At 34.5% G+C, this 24349-nt stretch overlaps 3 protein-coding genes across 5 annotated transcripts; 2 read left to right on the forward strand and 1 right to left on the reverse strand.

The window, feature by feature from the left end:
* The first annotated feature begins 1825 nt into the window (after positions 1-1825).
* LOC125200971 (berberine bridge enzyme-like 13) lies at positions 1826-3713 on the forward strand. The gene has a single exon (XM_048098824.1). The coding sequence runs from the start codon at positions 1986-1988 to the stop codon at positions 3615-3617; it is 1632 nt and encodes a 543-aa protein (XP_047954781.1). The 5' UTR covers positions 1826-1985; the 3' UTR covers positions 3618-3713.
* Positions 3714-3729: 16 nt separating this feature from the next.
* On the reverse strand, positions 3730-6364 carry LOC125200972 (dihydroceramide fatty acyl 2-hydroxylase FAH2-like). The gene is made up of 7 exons (XM_048098825.1): positions 6118-6364; positions 5431-5504; positions 5020-5112; positions 4735-4931; positions 4516-4621; positions 4247-4393; positions 3730-4125 (listed from the first exon to the last, which is right to left on the reverse strand). Exons 2-7 carry the CDS (start codon positions 5479-5481, stop codon positions 4006-4008), a joined length of 714 nt encoding a protein of 237 aa, XP_047954782.1. The 5' UTR covers positions 5482-5504; positions 6118-6364; the 3' UTR covers positions 3730-4005.
* A 7312-nt stretch (positions 6365-13676) lies between these two features.
* Positions 13677-18196, forward strand: LOC125200794 (C2 domain-containing protein At1g53590-like). 3 transcript variants are annotated; one of them, XM_048098563.1, is made up of 12 exons: positions 13677-14199; positions 14287-14361; positions 14953-15096; positions 15188-15283; positions 15353-15484; positions 15570-15722; positions 15808-15849; positions 15946-15994; positions 16132-16224; positions 16292-16475; positions 16694-16817; positions 16987-18196. In XM_048098563.1, the coding sequence occupies exons 1-12, from the start codon at positions 14071-14073 to the stop codon at positions 17992-17994; spliced, it is 2229 nt and encodes a 742-aa protein (XP_047954520.1). In that variant the 5' UTR covers positions 13677-14070; the 3' UTR covers positions 17995-18196. The 3 variants fall into 3 exon arrangements, with proteins under 3 accessions (XP_047954520.1, XP_047954521.1, XP_047954522.1); XM_048098564.1 differs by having other exon boundaries at positions 13678-14199; positions 16990-18196; XM_048098565.1 differs by having other exon boundaries at positions 13839-13926.
* The last annotated feature ends 6153 nt before the right edge of the window (positions 18197-24349 follow it).

Genomic DNA, 24349 nt, shown 5'->3' on the forward strand with positions numbered 1-24349 from the left:
TGATTTAGTGGTGTGTAGCAAATAAGTACTCCCTCCGTCCGCCATTAGGAGTCTCATTCATGGACGGCACGAGTTTTAAAAAATGTTTTAAAAAGTGGGTGGAAAAAAGTTAGTGGAATAGGAGTCTCACTTGTATATATTAGTTTTAAATGAAATGTGAGTAGAATTAGTTAGTGGATATGGTGGAACCCTATTACCATTTATGGTAAAAGTCAACCGGGACTCCTATTCGCCGACAGACTAAAATGGAAAAACGGGACTCCTATTCGTGGACGGAGGGAGTATGATTTAAACAAGTAACTTTGTGTGTTTGGTATGATTGTGTAAGATTTGAACACCTTGAGTTATAATTTAGATATTGGTTTATGCTCAAATCATGTGTTATTACTATTTGATTGTGTTGATAATTCCAAGGGCTAACTTGTCTTGAAATATCATTGTATGAACACATTAGAGTATTTAGATTCTCGCAATAATAATGAGCACACACTGCAATCATTTTGCTGTTGTTGTAGTCATGGACTCATGGTTTTCACACATTAGAGTATTTAGATTCTTGAAATCAATTATGTCAACTTTCTATTGTTAGAAATCTTTTCATCACACACGTTACACTATTAATAAAGCGTGTGTTACTATTAACTAACACTATTTAATTAAATTATTTTCTCATTCTCTCATATTTTTGACAATTTGGCAGTAAAACTTGTGTCGTACCAGAAGCTCTATTTTAGTAGATAGAAGTATATAATTTTTCTTACGAAGGCTTACAAATCAAGCATGGGTTAACGATTTAATTAGTTATTGGGCCACAATTATATGTCCAATAGTGAGTTGTATTATAAGGATAAAATAAAAATTAGGAGTACAATTATCAAAATTTTATATAAATATATTAACAAAAATATTAAAAAATTATTGTTGTATCCCTTGTTTTACAGTCGGACTCAATAATAATCTACTCGTTCAATTATAGACACCTCGAAGGATGAAGCTGTAGACCGAGAAATTTAAAGTTGTTCCATACTCAGAATCAACTATCGATCCTCCTACGTTCGGATAAGAATGGATGAGTCTCTTTTCTCAACTACTATTAAATTTTAATTATGGTTACTATATAAACTTTAATTGCGACACTTTGTATTAGAGGCTTTGTGGTGTGCACGCGATAATGGACAGAACATCCACGAGCAACCCATTACCCCAACATTTCCATTTGGGCCAATCAATTAAATATATCAATATTTTTTATTGCATTTTTTCATTTCAATATATATTGCTTTCTTTATTTCAGCATCACTAATATTAATGGATAATATAACGAATATATATGCACGCGAAATCTATATTTTCCTCATTAGTTAATAGCTTATTTTAACAATGAGTGTTGTTTAGTTACAAAAAAAAAATCATTTATCTGCATTTAGAGAATTTCTATTTTCTATTACTACCGTATTTGGAATAATTTCTTGCCCAAAAGTAACAGTCTATTGCTAGCATTCATCACACATTATGCATAAATTCTCTCCTTTATTAATTATTCAAGTATATTTTAGTCAAAAGTTAATGATTATTTCCCCATAAGATAGAGTGGTATGATCAATTTTTTTTCTAAAACTCCAAATCTGAATCAATAAACTTGACCAATATATTAATGTGGCAAAATGAGTCCAAAAAGAATCAATTAACATGACATCTTAGCTACCTCATAGGCACCCTTGAAGCAACAAATGAGATGATATTAGAAGGCAAGAAACATAATTCCTACTAGAAGAAAATAGTGTCTTTACAACATGGCCTAAAAAAATCTTGCAATTTCCCAAAGCAATTTGTGCTTCAATCCTCGGACAAATAATCACCAAACTCGCAAATGTCCAAATCTTGCTCGTGACAATGAAATTAGGTCACACCACCATCAACCAAAGAGACCACCAAAATCTATATATAGTCCCTCTATCTCTTCAAAACAAAACCAATTAAGCAACATGGGATCTCCAACCTCATTCCTTCTCACACTTACCCTAGCAATTCTTGCACTATCTTTGCCCACATCTTCCCAAACCATCCAAGACAAATTCTACCAATGCATCACTATTAATTCCGAGCTCTCCATCCCTTTCTCCACCGCCTTCTCCGCCCCCGACAACGCCTCGTTCACTGCCCTACTAGAGTCATCCGCACAGAACCTCCGGTGTCTGGTCTCCTCCGTGCCCAAACCCGAGCTTATTTTCACCCCGTACACCGAGAACCACGTCCAAGTCGCGGTCACCTGCGCCAAGGACCTCGGGGTCCAACTCCGGGTCCGGAGCGGGGGCCATGACTACGAGGGCCTCTCCTACATCTCCACCGCGGCAAATGAGCCCTTCATCATCCTAGACCTCTCCCGCCTCCGTTCCGTCACGGTCGACCTCAAGAACAACAGCGCGTGGGCCCAGGCCGGCGCGACCGTGGGCGAGCTCTACTACAGGATCTCCCAGCGGAGCAAGACCCACGGCTACGCGGCCGGCCTGTGCCCGAGCCTCGGCATCGGCGGCCACATCACCGGCGGCGCCTACGGGACGATGATGCGGAAGTACGGCCTCGGCGCCGACAACGTGATCGACGCGAGGATCGTCGTCGCTGACGGCCGGATCCTTGACCGCGAGTCGATGGGCGAGGACCTCTTCTGGGCCATACGGGGCGGCGGCGGGGCAAGCTTCGGCGTCATCCTCGCGTGGAAAGTCAAACTCGTTCCGGTCCCCGAGACCGTCACCGTCTTCACAGTTCCCAAGACACTCGAGCAAGGCGCCACCCAGTTACTCTACAAGTGGCAACACATCGCCGACAACATCGACGACGACCTTTTCGTCCGAGTCATCATCCAGCCGGCAAAAGCCGCCGGAAAAGACGAGCGGACGATAATGACGCTCTACAACGCTGTCTTCCTCGGACGAGCCGACCGACTACTCCAAGTGATGCAACAGAGCTTCCCGGAACTCGGGCTCACCAAGAAAGACTGCACAGAAATGAGCTGGATCCAATCCGTCCTCTACATCGCCGGCTTCCCGGGCAACACGCCGCCGGAGATTCTCCTACAAGGAAAATCCCTCTTCAAAAACTACTTTAAAGCCAAGTCAGACTTCGTTAGAACTCCCATACCCGAAGAAGGGCTCCAAGGGCTATGGAAGAAGCTTCTAGAAGAAGACTCGCCATTGTTGATCTTCAACCCCTACGGCGGAACAATGTCGAAGATCCCGGAATCCGAGATTCCGTTCCCACACAGAAAGGGAGTGATCTTCATGATTCAGTATCTCAGCCTTTGGAACGACGACAAGCCAGAGACGGCTGCGAAGCACGTGGATTGGATCCGGAGGCTGTACAACTACATGGCAGCATACGCCTCCATGTTCCCGAGAGAGGCGTACATCAACTACAGAGACCTCGATTTGGGAGTGAACACAAACGCCACGAGCTTCATACAGGCGAGCTCTTGGGGTGCAAGGTATTTCAAGGATAACTTCAACAGACTCGTCGAGGTGAAGACGAAGGCCGATCCCGGTAATTTCTTCAGACATGAACAGAGCATTCCCACTCTGCCATTGATGAAACAGAGTGAGGAGAAGAGCATGATGCATTGATTTCTACTTGCTTAGTACATTAATGTAAGAGTTTTAGAAGATATATGCTATGTTTGAATCTTAATTTTATTATCAATGATTTCCTTTTTCATTTTATTAACTTTAATCACCCTAAAAAACAATAGATCATCTCAAATTGAATGGAATTTTTAAAAAATTGTACATATTAATAGCAGTTCCTAAACAAGTAGCTAAACACACATTCACTCCATAGCAACTTATACAATTGGATCCACAAATTACAAAGGTGCAACTGCTCGGAAACTGCTAAGGAAACACGACGTACATTTTGAAGCTTGACGAACCAAATGGTGGATACGAAAAGCTTTTCCAGAGAAGGCGATTTTAGTAACTTATACTAATGAAAGAATCCACTGCAAAAAAATATTTATCGACTCTTCCCTTCGACTTTTGATGGTGGTAGAGTTCCGAAGACCTTGTCCCAGAACGAGGAAGTGATGCCGTAGCCTTTGTCATGGATGCGGAAGTGGTGGTTTAGGTGATATCTCTGCATAACAAACAAGGGAAAGTCGCGTTACAGCCACTATTCGAGAATATGGCCTATTTAGTCGAACAAGAGATGGAATGATTCTTTCACATGTTTACAAGGAGAAAGGCCTCATTTTTACCTTGAGATTTTTCGGGAATTCGCTGATTGGCTGCCCGTGGTGCACGTAGTAATGAGTAACGTCGTACATCACGTAACCGAGAAGTATACCAGCGAATAAAGCAGGAGCAGTGGAGGGAGCAGACACCAATTTAATTAAGTTCCAGAACTGCAATTGATGTTTGGTGAATAAATTGAAAAATTAGTGACATAATTTGGAAGAAAGATGCAATCTTTTTGGCTGGAAAAGGAGAGGAGTGTTTGTTTCTTTAAAGGCAAGAGAAAACATACGGGAACCAAAAGAATTGCAGTGGCGGCAGGTGGAAAAACGAGGCGTAGGCCATCCATCGGGTGCTTGTGGTGACAGCCGTGCAGAAGATAATGAAGTGTGTTGCCCCTGCAGGTCGTTAAGAATTTCAGTGTGTTTAGTAAAGACGAGATGGTAGGAATCGAGATACATACATGGAGGCTAAGATGATGAATTGGAGAAAGGTGTAAGAGCAAACTCACACATAAGTCTTTGTCTCAATGTGGAAGAGGAATCGATGTAGGGAATATTCCATCAACGTCCAGGTGAAAATGCCAAGGGCCGCCACTAAGGCCACATCAGGAATTGTATTACCCATATAGATGGACTTAACGAGGAACCAAGCAACGACCGGGAGCCAAATGAGAGGAATGTACCACCATTTATTTTTTGTCAAAAACTGTTCAAAGAGAGTGTTTAGTAACTTAAAAAACAATGGAAAACAATTGCATAGCTATAAATTTCTTCTCAGTGAATAACATCAATACCTCAACAATGTCATTTCCAAAAAATCGAGGGCTTTCTTTGCAGACAATCGGCTGGTGAATCCACTCCTGATAGTCCTCACCAAGATGGCCAACCTATGAAAGATCAGAGAAATAATTTAGAACAAGAAGAACGAGTGATGTACAAACAGGATTGAATACTCGAAATACTTTTTCCTAGGCCACCATCTGAAACTGTGACAACAACCATTTACTTTACAATCTCAGACTACCAACATTATGGAAAGAGACATGTATAGCATCAAAGGTAACAGCCACCATTCGACTACAGATGATGGAAGAGAAAAACACGAAAGATTCTAGGCACTACCCAGAAAGGGTATAAACTTCAAGTTCAAAAACACAAATACAACCAATCCACTCATGATTCATCAACAAGCAAACCAATCTTACTTGGAAAACAAGGGGTTTGTTTAAGTCAACTATAAATCCCTTTGCCACCATCTCCGTTCACGTAAACTTCGCCCCTGCAGAGTAGACGGTAACACCACAATTAGGCATAGTATACATAACAGGTTTTGGTAATAAATCATTCTCAATGCTTATAACTAATCAAAGAACAATTTTTTCAGTTACAAGAACATCTAAAACTCTCGAAAACGGCTAAATTTAAATTCGAAATCCTCAAATCTCTCGATGGGAAGCTACTCCCACAGTCAGATTTCAGAGCTACACAAGCCATTATCTTGAAGCACATTCAAGAGTACTAATCTTTCCACTGAGCTAATCCAACAAAAGCAAGAAAAAATACAAAAACCATTCAAAGCTTCTAAACATCTACAAATTCAACTAACAAACGACAATCAATAATCTACAATGCTTACATCCAATCAAAAGCTGAAGAAACAACCGCAGCCACACACAGATCTAAATGTCAATATCAACTATCCTAATCACAAAGAAGAATTACTTGGCATTGCAATTAAAGCAAAATCAATCAGTGGGTCCAAATCCCCAAGAGCTATTTCCCATCAAAACCAAACCCAACAATCAAGATTCAATTTTTTCAAAAATCAAACTACCGAAATCCAATTTCAGCAAGAAATCACAGATCCAATCCGAAAAAGACTCAAACTTTACCACGAAAGGAGTGAGATAGAGACGAAGCGAGGACAATGCGGGGAGACTGAATCCACAGTCGTCGCCGGCTGAGGCAGTTGAGCAGCTGCGGATGAAGTAGAGAGTGAAGGAAGAAGGATGGGAAATGGAATTGGATTTGTTGATAGAATAAAGAAACAAATAAAAAATGTTGTTAAATCGGGATTGGGGAGAGAAGATCGTGGCCGCAGAAGAGAGGGAATCGGCCAGCAGATATTCACGTTGGATTCCTAACCGGTTCACAGGCTGGCGATTTCATGTTCACAGCTCAAATATCATCATGTGATGCTGACGCTTTCATTTCTTTATTTATTACTCCATCGTCCTATTTTTAGAGTCTCAGCCACTTTCACACTCATTTTATAAAAATCACGGAATAATAAATATTTAAAGTGAATAAATAATAAAATAAGAAAGAGAATAATTTAGATAAAAGTCTTCTCTATATTATTGTCTCTTTTACTTTATCATTTCACAATTTTAACTATTTATCATGATTTTTTATAAAATAGGTGTGCATAAGTGATCGAGACTCCTAAAATGGAACGGAGGAAGTAATTTATTAAATCTTGTTATTTTATTTTGTTTTATTGATTATTATTGTGATGATATGTTGGGAAAAAAAGTTTGAGATCATGACCCCAACACCTGTCGTCTTTGTTCAATTATGTTGGGACAAGGTTGTATTAATTCAAATTGACTATTTTATTTATACTTACTATATTTTTCATGTTATTGTAATTTTGAATAAGATTGATAGACTCTTTCTATTCTATATATTTTATTACAAAATTTTCAATTAAATCGTCTTAAAATTACAAACTTTATTTGAAATTTGGTAGTATCATAAATGAACTTAATAATTGGTCACAAAATAATAATTTTGATATTTGTAGTTAATTTCTCACTATTTAAAATTCTTGCGAATCAAAAGAGACATGGCAATACAAAATGTTGAGGTGCCTAGTAAATGTATAAGGGAATCCACAACCATATCTTTTATTAATCTCTCCCTTTACTAATGCCTTAGATCAAAGTCCATAATTTTTTTACCAATTTTTAATTTAGTAAAAAATATCAAATTTAAGCCAATGTTTCTTATTTAAATGGCATTGTTTGATAGATTGACTTCTCACTTTAACTTTTCCACCTCAAATTTCGACTTGTCACGTGATTCAGTATCGTGGAAAATTGTCGCAATATTAAATTTCATTGTTTTTCCTGACAATTTTTAAACTTCGTAAAAAATATCAAATATCGAGCAAAATGCAGGATTTCATGGCCTGGTTTCATAAATATATTCAACATTTTTCACGTATATCAAATCACATTTCACAACAATTATCTTGAAACCAAGATTACAAAACTCTTTTTCACAAACCATGTTGACTCGGACTGCTATGTCTATTATTTTGGGATATGAGAAGTTCAAATCTGCAAAGTCCTAAATTTCATCAGCAATTCTTGAAACTGAAAATATATGATGAATTTCCATGAAAATAACCTCAGCGTCAATTACAATACTTGCTATTATATCTTCAAATGTTTCCTGATCAAGACCAGAAATCAATGATATTAGTACATATTGTGTCATAGGTGGTGATTTTATTTGCAACACACCCAAAAATAAAAAAAAGGGAAATTTATCAGAAAATTCACAAATATGTTAAATTCTGATTCATCCCACAACTTTGAAAATCACCCAAAAAACCATGGAATTTGGATTTATTCTCAATTATCACATGACAAAAAAATACGGTCGCCAACGTATAATATAATGACGACGTCTTTCAACCAAACGATGTTGTTTTTGTTTGCGAATAGACGACATCATCTAACTCAATTACGATGACGTCTACATATGATTTCTCGCCTTCATGTGAGATACAAGTTCACCTATGGTTTTTGCATCAAAAAAAGACAATAAATGATCGATTTATTGCCTTTTAAAACCAACTAAATGCAATAAATGATCGATTTTTGCATACATGAGCTTCAAACCCAACTCCCTCACAGAGAAACATCCTTATCCACGGTCTTGTCTACGGGGTCTTCCCAACTACACGAAAATCACGAAATGCTAGTACATGAATCAAGATCTCAACTAGAAAATGTAAGAAATCAAAAGTTTCTATATGTATAAGAAAAAAGCTTAAAAAAGAAATCAAAAGTTTCTATATGTACACACAAAGAAAAAGCTTATAAAATCATAAAGTTCGGGCGAATTCTTTGAAAGTGTGCAATTTTCCCAACAGGACACAAATAGAATTTTTTTGCCGATTTTGATCCTATGTGGCTAGTCACGAAATATATTTGGCTTAGTCTGAATTATACATGAAACGAAGTCATTTCGATATCCTAATTCTTGAATTCGACGTTGATAGGATAAAATATGTCTTATGGATCTGCCAGGTTTTATGAATAACCGCATGTGTCACCAATTTTCAAGTTTGTGATTTTTAAGACCACTGGTTCACAGGAAATACAAGAATTCGCCCAAAAATTATAATTTTTAAGACCAGTATCCCGAGAAATTGATCACATTCTTCTCTATGACCAATAAAAATTGCCATAGCTCATCCCAACTCTTCAATCAAGTAATGGGAATACAAACAGTTTTGCATGGATTAATTGAAATGACATTGTGGGCTTTGTAAAAGTTTAAATGTTAAAGGGCCGTTTTATTTTATTATGGCCCAATTCAAGCCTACCAATTTATACTGCGGCCCAGATTCAAGCCCGCCAATTCATGCCTAGTTTTTAATCATAATAAAATAATTTACTTGAAAAAGATGGGTTGAATGACAACAAGCTTCATGGGCTTTTAGCCTATTCAGTTTTAAGAGTTTAACTGAATAATATGGACATGAAATTTTTATTAAAAATTTTCCCTATACTGTATTGCAAGTTCAATAGATGCGAGGTTTCATAATTTGATATGCGTGTATATATTTTCGCTTTTTTTTTGGTTTGAAATAACACCACGTCACGTGTTTTACTCCTCACAAATTAACAAGTGGATATGATATTTTTTTTGTATGAATTAATGATGTACAAGAAATTGCCATGTTGACCTAGAAAAAATTCAGCGGTCCAGGCATACTATATTGGCACGATGACATGGTATGTTCGGCAAACAATATTTTAACAAGTGGAAGTAGATCCATGTCATACTCTGATGAATTTTCTGTACATAAAATATACTTCACTCCATACAAGTAATATAAAAGCAACAAATTTAAACTATGATCATACTTTTTAATTCTCATTTCTCACGCATTTATATACTGCATATAATAAGAGAGAAAGCAATTTCATATAATTTTCAAATTAATGGCAAAATATAAATACTCCATTTTAGATTATTACAAATCGTCACATATGCGGTTATATTGCATAAATGGAGAATTGATATGCTGAGGGACAATTAGTAAGGGATGGTGAGCGCCTCATTCCATGTCAGCAATCTTTATTTATTTATTTTTCCTTCTACAAAATTCTCTCTATTCTCCGGTTCTCCCCTACCGCTATTTAGTACTACTATTTACTTTATCCAAAATTTCGTTGCTCTCCTATAATCTCTCTTTCTTTAATACAGTACTTAACAAAATTTCTCTGCATCATTTCTCTTCCCACCACTTCTTAATTTTTAATCACAAATGAAGAGAATGATAACAAAAAAAAAAGTAGGAGATGAACAAAATTAGTTTGAATTCAATTTTACTAATGCGCAGATTCTCCATAAACATTCACTTTTTATTTGCAAATTCTCCATAAACATCTCATACAAAACTCATTTGTGTAGTTGAGGGAATTTGTTGAATAAAATCTATTGTGATGCAATTTGGTTGGATTTGGAACTGCAATGGAGGATGATGGATATACTTGAATAGAAGTTGATCACTCTGTACGTGAAAATGATGTCAAACAATTATTGAATACTGAGAATGACTTTGGCAATTGAATCTAGAATCTAGAAAGGAGTGATTTGAGATTGTGAGGAAATAAATTGAAATTTCTTGCAACTCAACTGTTTGTAAAAATGCTTTAAGTAATTCTAAAGCATAAATTTTTTCTGTGATGTATACTTGTGCTGTGTTTACTGACTAATTCATGAGATGGACATGGAAGATGAGAAAAAACGACGAAGGTCGTTAATTTTTTTGGGGAAAAAGGATAGTAAAATATGGTAGGCATATAAATAATAAAGATATGGTGAATCTTCATATTAAGAAAGGGAGGGTAAATTTTGTATGAGGAAAATAATAATGAAAAGATTGCTAATATGGAAGGAGAGCTCACCATCCCTCACCAATTGTCCCTCGGCATATCAATTCTCTCCATAAATGAATATGTGTGTGTATAAATATAGTATAGGAGGTAAAAAAACAAAATGTTTCCATATTAGAAATTTAGAAGTAAATCTACGTTTAATACGGATATTTAATTGAAAGTAAATCTTCTACAATTCCATATGTCAAATTGTCATTAGTGAGACATACCATGTCATCATGCCAACGTGGTATACCTAGATCATTCAATTGTTTCTCATGTTGACCAACTATAATAAGTCATTACAAAATCTTTCTTTTATTTGTTAGACCAGAAAGCATAATATAAATTTTAGGGAAAATGTTTTAGAGACATAATGTCTCCAAGCCATAATGCCATAATGAGGGTGAAATAGTAATATTACATTATATTTTATTTTTAATAAAATTTGTAATTTATAAAGGTTCTTTTTTGCCCCTACATCTAGAAAATGGAAAATTTGAATAAGGGGTATTAATTACGTATGATATAACTTCATTATGGGAACTATATATATATGGAAGATATGGATTAATATTCCAATACATTCCTATATAAGTTCGAAGATTATTTGTCTAAGGGAATAATTTTTATACATAGTTGATTTATTTATTTTTTTAATTTGCTAGAAAAATAAATTAATGAATGTATAAGTAAAAGTTTATCAATTTTTAGCTATTTTCCATTAATATGAAAAAATAATAAAACAAATAATTTTAAAATATTAAAAAATCAAATGCTTTAATAATTTTACAAAAAATATAAATTTAATATTTGCTCTTTCGGACATATTAATTTTGGTCCGTCCACTGCAATTAGTACCCTTTTTATTTGCGGAAATTTGTTCACACTTTTGATTTATTGGTATAAATTAAGTTTGTGATTTTGATTTTAGGAATTACATAGATTTTATTGTAATTCTTTACGATCCCAAATTTAATTTCATTAATTCTTCATTTTTGAAACTCTATAGTCATATCTTAATAAAAAAAAAAATCTTATGTTATTAACTCATTTATTATTTACTATTTTTAAAACTAAAAACATTGAGTTATTATCACCATAATATTCAACTTCAAAGTCATACATATTATAAAATTAAAATAGTTACTTATTGTATAGCACAATTAAGAAAACAAGTCATATCATATAAAACTAACAATATTATAATCACAAAATAAAAAATAAAAATACAAAATACGGAGTATATCTTATATAAAAATTAAAATACAAACTAACTAATGGTATATAAAAGTATAAAAAATAGAAAGAAAATCAAACTTATACAAAGCACATTACGAATATAATTAAGATATAAAAATAATATAATAATAAGATATACTAGCTTCCTAATACTACTACTTATATAATAAAATATAAAAATCTGCCTAATATTTGTAAAAATAATGTCTAATCTAATGCATTAATGAAAACGGAATATTACAATTTAGCTAAAATCAATACGGATATATATCTAATTTGATTTGGCATGTATAATCCAATTAGGGTATATTAGTCCATATTTGAATTAATCTTACGTCAGAAAGACATAAGAGTATTATAACTTGGAGACATTATGTCTCTAAATCACTACTCAAATTTTAGATAGAATGGAATTAGTGGATTACGTAGAACTACCATTTTTCCACACCTAGCATATCAACAAAACAAAACAACGAAAATAAATAAATAATTTTGACGGCCTAATGGTCCAAATTATTAGTTAATTCTTCTAAAGGATAATTTTTGTGTTTGCAAATTGCAACTGCTCCATTAATTCTTTGTCAAATACTATATGTCGCAATAATTAATAATTTACTCCTACTCATTTAATTCTACTGACTTTGATATTATTACCAAGGACCAAGCAGTCTCCTCAATTGCCAAACTTTATCTATTACTGACATAATGATAACCACAATTGTGCATTCAACCAATAAATTCTATCAGCAGTGTGGGCCGTTGAACATGTTGTGCTCGCACGTTGGTTCGTATGCGGGCATAAATATTGTCCAACCCGAGTCCGCACATGGCATTATTTTAGTTTTTTTAATAATTAAAAAAAAATCAAATATTAATTAATTTATTTTATTCTTATTTTTTCATCTTTAGATATACTTATTCCTAAATTTTAATCTAGATGCAATGCATGGTGTTGCACAATTGAGGGTTCCACGTTACCCTTTCTTAAAATCTAGACTATAGTATTTGACAAAATTATATGATCAGAAAGTGACTTTATTTTTTAAAATAGTTGCAATTTGCAAAGATATGAAAGTGATATTTTTGCCGACGTGCTAGTAGTCTTTTGTGGGGCATTATTATTTATTGTCAAAAAAGTACAAGTATATAAAGTGGAGAAATAAAGGAAAAAGAGATAAGGAAAGATATTTGTCTAAAGATCAATTCATATGACTCATTAGATTAATTAAATCACTTAAACAAACAAAGAAATAATTAAATAACATAATTGAATTATTAACCCAAATCCAATTATTTTTAAGGCATAATACATTTATTATATGGCACCGTGGCGCGGGAATGACGATAGCTATGAGCGCGAGCACAGGCAGAGCTACTATGAGGTGTAAGTGCATGACTAACAATTTTTGCAAATAGTATATTTATACCAAAATTTTGTATATACTGATCTAATGACTTAATTTGATGATTTGGATCTCTTTATAATGTTTAATATCGTATTATTTTAACAAAAATTTAAAATTTAATAATAGAAAAATATTTGTATAATTGATCAAATAACTAACAGACTTTCTTACTTTAATAATAGTACGAACGGAGAGAGTTTAAATACAGTATACTACTATAATATTAGTGATTTAAATTAAAAACTAGTAATATTTTTTATTAGTTATATTTAATTCCTTTTTATTAACTGAATTATCTAATTTGTTGAAATAGTGTTGTAAGATTTCAAATTTTAGGATATTCTGTATGCCACATGCAAACTTATTCCATATTTTGTCTCCATCCAATCTTGTTGCAGGATATTCTTCGTTCGCATCCTTACAAAAACTTTTTTTTTATACTTTTCAAATTTTGTGTCGACTATCATACATCGTTAAATCTCCATTTTAGTGTACTTCTATACATTTTTAATTAAGATTTTACAAAATTATCCACTTTACCCCGCGTTGTGGGCCCCTTACGTGGCACCGACACGTAATCCCTTTCTTCCCCAATTTTACAAATTTTCCAAATTCAGAAAAACATTTTAATTATTCATCAGAGCTAACGGAAAACCAGAAATCCAACCTTCCCCGCCGCCGGAACCGCCGCCTTCTCAGCTAAATCTCCGCACCAACACTCAATCCACTATCTCAATCAAACAATTCCCGATCATAATCAGTCTTTCCCCGCATCCACCGCGTCAATTGTTCATTCAATACGACGCCGTCGCCGGAAAAAAAGAGAGTTCGCCGCCGTCGTTTTATTCGAAATCGTGAATTGGAGTCAACGGTGGGCCCCCCGTGAACAGTAGACCGGGGGATTTTTGAAAAGATCGTTTTTTTTGTCTGTTAGTTCAGTTTTAGTCCGTGAGATTTTTTTCCTATTTGGTTTTGTGAATAATAATTGAGAGGGTTTTTAGAGAGAGAGAGAGAAATGGGGAGTGTTCTCGACTCTACACTGCTGCATCATGTGTGCATTGTGCTGATTTTTCTCTGGTTTCTGAATTCATTCAATTGGTGCCATCCAATTGCGTATTTTCTCTCTCTAATTTACCTCTATTTGGTGAGTTTTTTTTTTTTCTCTCTCTCTCTCCCACTCTTGTTTATTTTCAGCTCTGTGCGATGGTGAATTTTCTGTTGATTTTTGAAGGTTCATGAATTATATGTGCTGAAATTGAGAAAGAAATTGCAATTTGAGGAGAAGAGAGAGTCTGATCAGAGACGGGTAATTCTCATTGAAGGATAATTTCTGCTTTTGGAATTTGGGGTTTTTCTTCCATTTTGTTAAAATATGCCCTTTTTAGTAGTAATAGTAGTCTTGGTTGATGAGGTTGACCCCTTAATAGAATTTGGAGAAAGAGATATTCTTGATGCTTGCCTTGAAGGAGTTAAAGAAAAAAGAATAATTTGATACACGAAATTGGAATTAGTATTATGTGGAATTGAATTTGAAGCAATTCAACCAAATCCTTTGTTTGGTAAAAAATGACTCAATTGATATAAAATTGAATTTGATGAAATTATATAGTGTGTGTGCATGTGAGTAGTATGTGTGTGGTGTGTATGCAGTGAGTGTTGCGTGTATAGTTTGTGAAAGTGTCCAATTTTATAAATATTTGGAATTCCAGTTATCTACTTTTGATATGGAATTCAAATTCTGGAATTGGGAGCACAATTCTATGATATTGAATGGAGCCTCAGCTCTTTATATCTTTGGAAGTTCTCAAACTTTTCATGACAGATTTTTCAGTAATTTTATTTGTACTCTTTCATTGAAATCTATTGTATGCACTTAATATTTTCTGTGGTTCGGTAGGTGCTTTCAGATTCCGAGTCTCTTAGATGGTTGAATCATGCTATTGAGAAGATATGGCCGATCTGCATGGAAGAGATCGTTTCTCAGAAAATTCTCCTCCCTATTTTCCCATGGTTCTTGAAAAAGTACAAGCCGTGGACCGTGGTATGTGGCTTGAAACAACTCCTCCTTTACACTTGCTGCCTAGTTGATTGTGCTTCTAATATTAATGATAGTTCCGTTTGCGTAAATGCAGAAAGATGTTGATCTTCAGCATCTTTACTTGGGAAGATCCCCGCCAATGTTTACAGAAATGAGGGTTCTTGGTCACTCCAATGGCGACGACCACTTGGTAAGTGAGGCTGGTGAGCAATGCAAATGAGGTTGTGACGTTACTGATATTCTTGTTGAACTTCTGCAGGTTTTGGAACTAGGTATGAATTTCCGAACTGCGGATGATATGAGTGCTATACTTGGTGTGAAACTGAGCAAGAGATTGGGTTTTGGAATGTATACTAAATTGCATATGCTAGGAATGCACGTTGAGGGAAAGGTGAGATGAAGTCATTTGACGTTGTGATCGTATCATCCTTTGTTTTCATGAAAAAATGGTGAAGTGATCGAGATGTTTCGTGTAGGTATTGGTTGGGGTTAAGTTCCTGCCTCAATGGCCTTTCATTAGCCGCTTGCGTGTGTGCTTTTCTTCACCGCCATATTTTCAGATGACTGTGAAGCCTCTCTTCACTCATGGTCTCGATGTTACAGAGATTCCTGGGATAGCCGGCTGGATAGTAAGTACATAGCTATGTCATTCACCCACACACGGAGAGAGACTCAATCTTAACTTAATATACTAATATATGTTTCTTGTTCTAGGATAATCTTCTGGCCCTCGTCTTCGAACAAACTCTAGTGGAGGTGAGAAAATGTGTTTGTGTGCTATCAAAAGCATTGTTTCACTTTTTTCTCCGTAAACACTACTGGTTTGCTAACTAGTCTCTGTAATTTCCGCAGCCTAATATGCTGGTGGTTGACGTTGAAAAATTTGTGTCACCACTACCAGGTACTCATGTCCGGATATAGTCATTGAACTCGTTGTCTTGGGGAGTTCGGTTTTCGTTTCCAGCCTGCTATAATTGTAAATCTGATACGAGCTTGAATGATTGGTTTATCTCCTTAACCTCATCTTTTGCATGTTAGGAAATTGGTTCACAGTCGATGCAAAGGCATCAATAGCGTTTGCTACCGTGACAGTTCTTGAAGCTACTGAACTGAATCCATCGGACTTAAATGGTTAGTTTTAGCGTTTCTTCTACAATTTTCACAAGATATACTGGTTCAAACACGAGTTGATTTTCAGGATTGGCGGATCCGTATGTTAACTTACAGTTGGGGCTTTCAAAATTTCGGACCAAGACTAGGAAGAAAACTCTTTCGCCAAAATGGCAAGAGGAATTCAAGTTTCCTATCTTCACTTGGGAATCAGATAACTTGCTTGTTTTCGAAGTTCTTGATAAGGACCACTTATATGATGACAAGATGGGGTGTGTTCTCGTTCGACTTTATTCCTTCATGTCCAAGGGTTATGCTGTTGCTTTCTTTCTATTTGTCTTCGTATCGGTGCCATATTCCATATTTTCTCCGTCTTTGCATTTGCAGTTGGTCTTGTTTTAAATTTATTTCTCGTTGAAAAACTACGTTTGTCTAATACTGTTGTGTGCACCATCTGATTAGTCGTTGAAACGGTCTTCAATCGTTGCAGAGAATGTTGCATAAACATCAACGAGTATCGGGATGGCCAGAGGTATGACTTGTGGTTACCTCTCAAGAATATAAAGACAGGAAGATTGCATCTTGCTGTAACTGTGTCCGATGTGACCGAAAAGGTACTCCTTAAAATGTAAATTAGCACGAACTTCTACCTTATTGAGATGTCTCATGCTTGAGTTCGAAAAAAAGAGCGTAAATTAGCCAATTGTATGATGTGACTGCTAGTTTGCTGTTGTTCGTTTTTACTGCAATAGCCGATGTGCTAACATTTCGAGCTGCTGAAAGAAGGCTGCAGAGTGTTCGCCCGGTGAAGAAGATGCCGGTGGTGAGAAAAGGAAAGACGAGGTGGGTGGTGAAAGAAGCAGAGGCTCCTTCGCGGATGACTCATCTCAGAGAGTATCGTTCTCATCTACAGCATCGGATAAGTCCCCGAAAGCAGGAGATACGTTCGACCCAATTGACGTTGAAGGGCAGTCCGAGACTGGGATTTGGATCCACCATCCGGGCAGAGAGGTCACACAAGTGTGGGAGGCAAGGAAGCCGAAGAATAGCAAACATCACGAAATCAGCAGACAAGTTCAAGTCGAGTTCGGTGATTCAGTCGGTGGGCGGACTTCTGGTCAGAACGAGGGCAGCAGCGCGGACGAGAACTCGGATTCTAACAAGCCGCAATCAGGTAATCCGGTCAAGAGAGGTTTGAAAAAGATCGGGTCAGTTTTCAGACGGAGCCCGAGGGAAGCTGACAAGGCGACCTCGCCTAGAGAGTCCGAACCGTCCCCCAAAGATAATTTCAACACCACGGCGTCGTCTAACCTCAAGAAAGGTGGTGTCAAGGTGATAATAGACGACTCCGTTGTGCCCCCACCTTCCAAGACTCAGAAAGGTGACGAGAAAGACGTGCAACCTCCGTCTTCCAAGACTCCGCGTGAAGAAACCGGGCCGGAGAGCCCCAGCCAGAGGAACGGCAAGGACATGGCGAAGGGCATTTTGAAACATGCTGGAAGATCTGCTCGCGAGCTGAAGTCCTCGCTCTCTCGGAAAATAAGAGGAACGAAGGGAGAGATTCCTGAGGAGTCGGGTTCAATAGATGATGAGTCGGTTACATCATCCATGGATTCTGCGGTTACGGATGCTGGTTTAGTCTTTCCAAGTTCAGCCGCTTCCCCTCCAGCGCCGGCTTCAAATGACGACTCGTTGAAGTTGAAGGACAACATTCAGACGGAAAACCTCTCCGTTAGCAACACCTCCGTGACCGGAGATGTTGCGGTTCCAACCGGCGACAGGGTTTTGTAATGTTTGTTTGGAAATGCGAAGGGAGGATTCTTGTATGTGTTAGTATTGTATAATGGTGTTTTGATGGAAAAAAAATAAAAAATAAATATAGAAATGTAATGAGGTTTGAGTGTATCATCATTTGTACAAAGGAGTTGCACACAACTTTGCATTGCAAGTTGTTTGTATGATCATAAAATTTTCAAGTAGAAGACTTTTGTAATTTTTTGTGTTTTCTTTTGATTGCAACTCTTAGGATGTCCAAGTCTAATAATTTTGGCATTATAAGTGTTTAAGCAACAAAGGACTAAAAAAATAGGCACAACAAACGTGACTTTGTCATACAGAGATCTTTCATACTTTGACACTTCTGCAGAATAAATCCACAGCGAAAGCAATTGTCATCAACATTCTACAAAATACAAATAGAAATTAAAGAATATAATGCCACATGTCAAAATCTAATTGGTACTCCTTCGATAACACTATTTAAAATCGAAATTCATAAATACAGAAAGATTGGCAGTCTTTGATGATAATTGAATTGTTGTGAGCTGCAACGTCTAAAGGGTTTAAAGAACTCAAACTCTCAAGCACTCTAGCATCTAAGTAACCAAAGAGAACCAATGTTCAATTTTTCAAGATTTTAGTTGAGTTTACACATATATAGAAGATCGATAGTTCATTTCAGAATTTTTTTTGAAGTCTAGACATAGAACTATATCAATTTTCAAATACATTAATATCTGTTGCGATCATAAAATATATCAGTTCCTGACTCAAACCGAAGCTTAGCTATGCTCTTTATTGCGTTTATTTGTTGGAATAATATGAGTTGAAGCATTGGCCACATGGACAGCTAACCTTAGTGATCATATTACCATTCATGTACCACTGCACTATTAAATGATTTGGTGAAGTATGAATTACGATTATATATTAAAGATTTCAGCGAATTATAAATGGTCACATTGTCATGAAATTTCCCAACATTATGCTGATCACTGCCGCAGACAGTCTAACTGAACACCATATATTTTATAAAATAAATTTTAATATTAAAATTGCTTCTACGTACTGCAAAAGAAACATTTCTGGTCGGTTGAATTTTGTTTAAAGTAGAGTTATCTTTTTTGGCTAAAGGCATTTAGTTATTCCAATAAAGTAGTAAAAACCCCAATATTCGAGGGGTTTCAGGGAAAGTGCAATACACAAAATGGGTCAGATGTGTATATATTATTAAAAATTTGTATGAATTTTCATAAATGATTTAATGTTTAAAAATGACTATATATACTAAAAATAGTGATAAATGATTGAGTACGGAGTATTTTATTTTGATGGATCCCAAAAATAACCAAAAAGCCCATATAAGTAGATAGATTTTGCCATAATTATATTGATACTTTAAAAAATAGACAGGACTTTGATTTGGTTTATTTGTCAAGTGAACAAATATTAAGAATAAACAAATCACAAAAACTTGTGTGATTATTCTTATTATTAAAAGTGATAATTGTGTAAAAAATTTGTGTTGAGAATAAAAAATTATATTCCTAATAAATATGACACTTGTTATTAAAAGAAATATAGTTGCAAAATTATTAATTATTCTTGTTAAGAATGAGTATGTAGATGGATCATTTATCATCCATCTACGCTTTGCATAAATAAGTACTCCCTTACTTATTCTCTAGAAAGTAGAAACAGTTCCCAAAATATATAGTCAATTTGCCCTCATTTTGATGGAATGCCAAGTTCATGAATTAGTGTATTAATTGATTAATGTATCTACAAGGGTTTGGAAGACACACGTGCACGGAATGAACACATCTATAAAAAAAAATTACATTAATGTATGATGGATCTAAAATTAATTCTTTTTATACAAATAATTTCCATTTAAATCACAATCTTTGACGTGCAATCTAATTTCGACGTAATTCATAAGAAATTGCACACAACTGTCATTCGAGTTCGAAATTTTTGTAGTGGTATATGAATTTCAAATTACTTTATTCAAATTAACACTCATGCTATTTTATCTGCCTCAATCAAGATAACAACTTTCTTGTATGATGTAATATTTTAAGTTCAATTATAGAGTGTAATAATATATACTCCCTCCGTTTCATAGTAATAGAATCATTTTGTTATTTTAGTACATTCCATAGTAATAGAGTCATTTCCCTTTTTAGTAAAAGTCAAATATTTTTTCACACCTACTTTACTTTCTCTTACTTTTTTCTCTCTTCATTTCTCTATCTTTTCATTTTCCACTTTATTTTCCATTTACTTAACTCACCTAACACAATTTTTCTTAATCTCCGTGCCGAAAAGAAACGTCTCCCCTATGGAACGAAGGAGTAGATTATATTATGCAACATAATGACTTTATTATACCACTATACTATAGTGATTGTAGCATGAAGGTATGTTGATTATATTATAACACTATATACTGATCATATAATATAAGCAATGTTTGGTAGAAGTGATATATTGTAAGGCAACGATATATATAAACTATATATAGACATTATTAGAGACTTATTTTCTTCTTGGAGTTGGGGCAATAAATCGAGGAGAAATTGAGGTTAATTCTCATGACATCTTGAGAAATTTATTGTCCACATACATTATGAATCTACATGTAAGCTATTGATCATACTCAAATTGCACATGCCAAAAGTCTTGCTCATCTTCAAGAAGAGGAGAAGGGTTGTTCTTCATTAAACCAAATTGATCATCATCATTATCATCAATCACCCCTTGTCCATGGTGATCCATGCCCCAACCACCACCACTAGGTGAAGAAGGCATCTCCACATCCATCCAATCAAGGTGATCAACGACTGCCATCGAAGGAAGTCCTCGACTGTACGATTCATCATCGTTCGATGATTGACAATCCACCAAATGATCACTCTCCCATGCATAATGATCCACACAATCAAGCTCATCTTGCAAAGATTGGATCACTTTTGTTAGCCTTTCATCATCACACTCATCAATTTGAGTTTCATCGAGTAACGACATGAGGAGATTGTGGTTTCGTGGCGACAGCTCAGAGTTCTCTGGCCAATCTTGGCCGTCCACGCACCCCCAATTCTCACCTACTATAGAGGCCATAGTACTCAAGAAACTAGCAAAAAGATAATTCTACACTAAACCCTAATTAATGAAAATATTTTGAGGAGAAAAATGTAGTTTCGCACTTAGGCAAGTTTCTTGTGATTCTTCCAATTGAACAAACACAACCCCTTTTATAGGCAAATGATACTAAGGAAAAAGAGTTGAAGAATGGTTGTGAAGAGTGGCACATGGTCTTCTTTTTCAATGTCAAATATCTACCCACCAATCAGAAATTAAATTTGAGTATTATAAAGGCAACCAATCATGTGACGTTGTATTAAAAAAAGAGGGACACTTGCACTAACAAAGGCTATAAAATTTAGATAAAATGTCTCTGTCTACCACCAAGTGACTCTCAAAGGACACCTAGAGTATTATTTCATGTATGGTCCAAACAAGGTAGCAAAATAATGCATCAAAAGTACAACCACACAATATCTTCAAGATTATGTTTCATCAAATAGCTGCAAAGTTTAGTGACCAATTAACTTATCCCATTTAGAAAAAGTGAATGACCGGATATGTGGAAAAGATGATGCCCGGGTTTTTATGGTGTGGTATATAAAAGGCTAAAGCTTAAAGAAACACATAAACGCATAAACAAAAGCATAGGAGCAACGCACATCATGGCGTTATTAGTCAAATCATCATTCACCAAAAAAGCCTGTCAATTTTCATATACCAAAGAGAGAGATCTAGTAATGGTTTCACCGGCCCTCTAAACAGAATGAGGAGTTCCAATAATAAACTCACGACAATTATTTTGTGCCGCCTACCCAAACATAGAAACGCGGATCATAAATATGTTGGGTGACAATTAGATATACAAAGATTGATGATTAATTCATTTTCTATTTTATATGTTAGTTGACACTAACTTTATGTTCATGAATGGTTACGTAGGGTATTATCTATCTATCTATCATGATTCGAGCATTTCATTTTTTATTTGCTTTTTGTGATTTATAGATAGATTATATATGAGCTTTATGTAGCTAGGGAGTTACTTTTTAGGCCAAGTACTACTACTTATAATATCTACTAGTACTAACTTTTTTTAAAGGTTAGGTTGAGAGACTTTGCATCAATTACTTCCTATAGCCTAGTTATAAATGTAACTTTATTTTTTGTGATAACATAAAATATATAGTTCTTTAAGCTTTTGTTTATCCTAAAGGATGGTTGGATACGCACTTTTGATTATTTAAATCAACATGGAGTATTAAATTTTATTATGTGCATTATTAAATTTTATTATGCATTGTTCATCATTACAGAATATTACACAAAATAGCCACTTAATTTTTTAAATAATGAATAGATATTTATGATTTTCTATTTATGTAACGAACTTACAAAAATATATTGATATGCGATTATTTAGTTTATTTCTTATAACAGAATATGCATATTTATATTAAAAATAATAATATTATACTACTGAACAACTAACTAATAATAGAACAAACTAAAGCTAGTACAATACATTAATTTAATTTTTATGTAAGCAATTTTATTGATTTTGCTTTCTATTCTTCAATTTGACATTTTTTTTATTTCTTATTTCTCAACCAATTTTTTACATCTTTTGCTTCTTTCTCAACCCTTTCAACCTTGATAATTGATCTTCATTTGGGTCAATTTATTAAAGAGTAATAATAATTTTAAAAAATTTCAACAAAATTATTAATAGAACTTTATAAAAGAAAAGAAATAAGTGCTCAAGTCCCTTCACCGTTATAGTGTGTTCATGCCATTGATTAAAGGAATATACTATTAAAGAAAATGCATTTTTCATTACAAAAATATAAATATATAGTGGAAGTTGAATTTATTATTATTATTATCTACATATATTCCTTTTGGTATGATAAGTGGAGGCATGGATGGATCACAAAATGTTAGGTCAATAACAAAAGATGTGATTCTGCACCTTTGACACCAAACATTTGCCAGGTGACCAATTTAAAATGCTTATATATAAGGAATTCCACAAACATAAAAATTGCACCTTTATTGTTCATATACTATTGACTATTGATTATAATGATTTTGCAGCTTTTGACTTAATAGATGTTATTTTTCAGCAATAACTGATTGGTGATAATAATTAGTGGATATTTAAATGTACTATCAACTTAAATAGAATCTATTAATTAAAATTAGGATGGAAGGAGTAGGGAGGTAATCAATTGCTAACTAATTATCAATATCAAATTGAGACCAATTTTCAACTATTAGATTAGAAGATCTTGTGGTTAGTATAATGCCAAGTGTAATATATTTTAAATTTAAATAATTATTAATTAAATAAAAAGGGTATTAATGTCAAATCCTATATGTAGTAATTATAACTAACTACTTTCTCTCTCCTCAAAATCATCTCAAATCTTTAAATTTACGTAAACTCTCTCAATTTAAATTATTTTTTCGCAAAAAATATATCAAATTAAAGATAATTTAATAAGGATTCCAACGAGATCTCAATTGCATATGTTCCGACGATGTTCGGGTGATGAAATTTGATAAATTATATTTCAATTTTCGTACATGTTGATAAGCAGGCTTTTATCAACAAATGCAACAAAAAATCTCAATATATTGTAGGCAAAATCTCAATATTATGCATGTCCAATCTCAATAAAAATGTGTTGATATTTTCTTGTCCTTGTATTGATATTCTAATGTCATATTGTTGATATTTGTAATACACAATGTTGATATTAAAAAACACCCACGAAAATTATCATATGATAACATAATGACGATATTACCCTTTTGTTGATATTTTGTCTACTATTTATTGAGATTTGTGAGCTTTAACTCCACTCATTTTAAAATCCAATAATGAAGATTTAGTCTTGATTTTAGATTATGGTGCTATAAGCATTAGAATAGGACCCTACTTAAAAATATTTTATATAATATTTTCTTCTTTAGATTTATTTGTCAATCCCAAGTCCTAAAAAAAAAAAAAAGGCTCATGTTATTGCTGAAATTGCTTTTAAAAGGACGTTATTATATAAATTAATTAAGGTTCAACAATTACTATAAACATATATAATGGCTGGTGAGTCAAACCCAAAAAACAATTTGATATGATTCGATATCTTGTGGCCACCAAAATCCCACCTTTTTATCACATCAATCTTATTTCTCCACTTTGTTAGTCTTATCATAGTAATACACTGATTCTTGAATAGTTATTCGGTGGAGGCATTACATAGTAAATGAAAAACAA

Source organism: Salvia hispanica, chromosome 1, assembly GCF_023119035.1.
Source record: "Salvia hispanica cultivar TCC Black 2014 chromosome 1, UniMelb_Shisp_WGS_1.0, whole genome shotgun sequence".
In the NCBI taxonomy this organism is placed as follows: Eukaryota; Viridiplantae; Streptophyta; class Magnoliopsida; order Lamiales; family Lamiaceae; genus Salvia; species Salvia hispanica.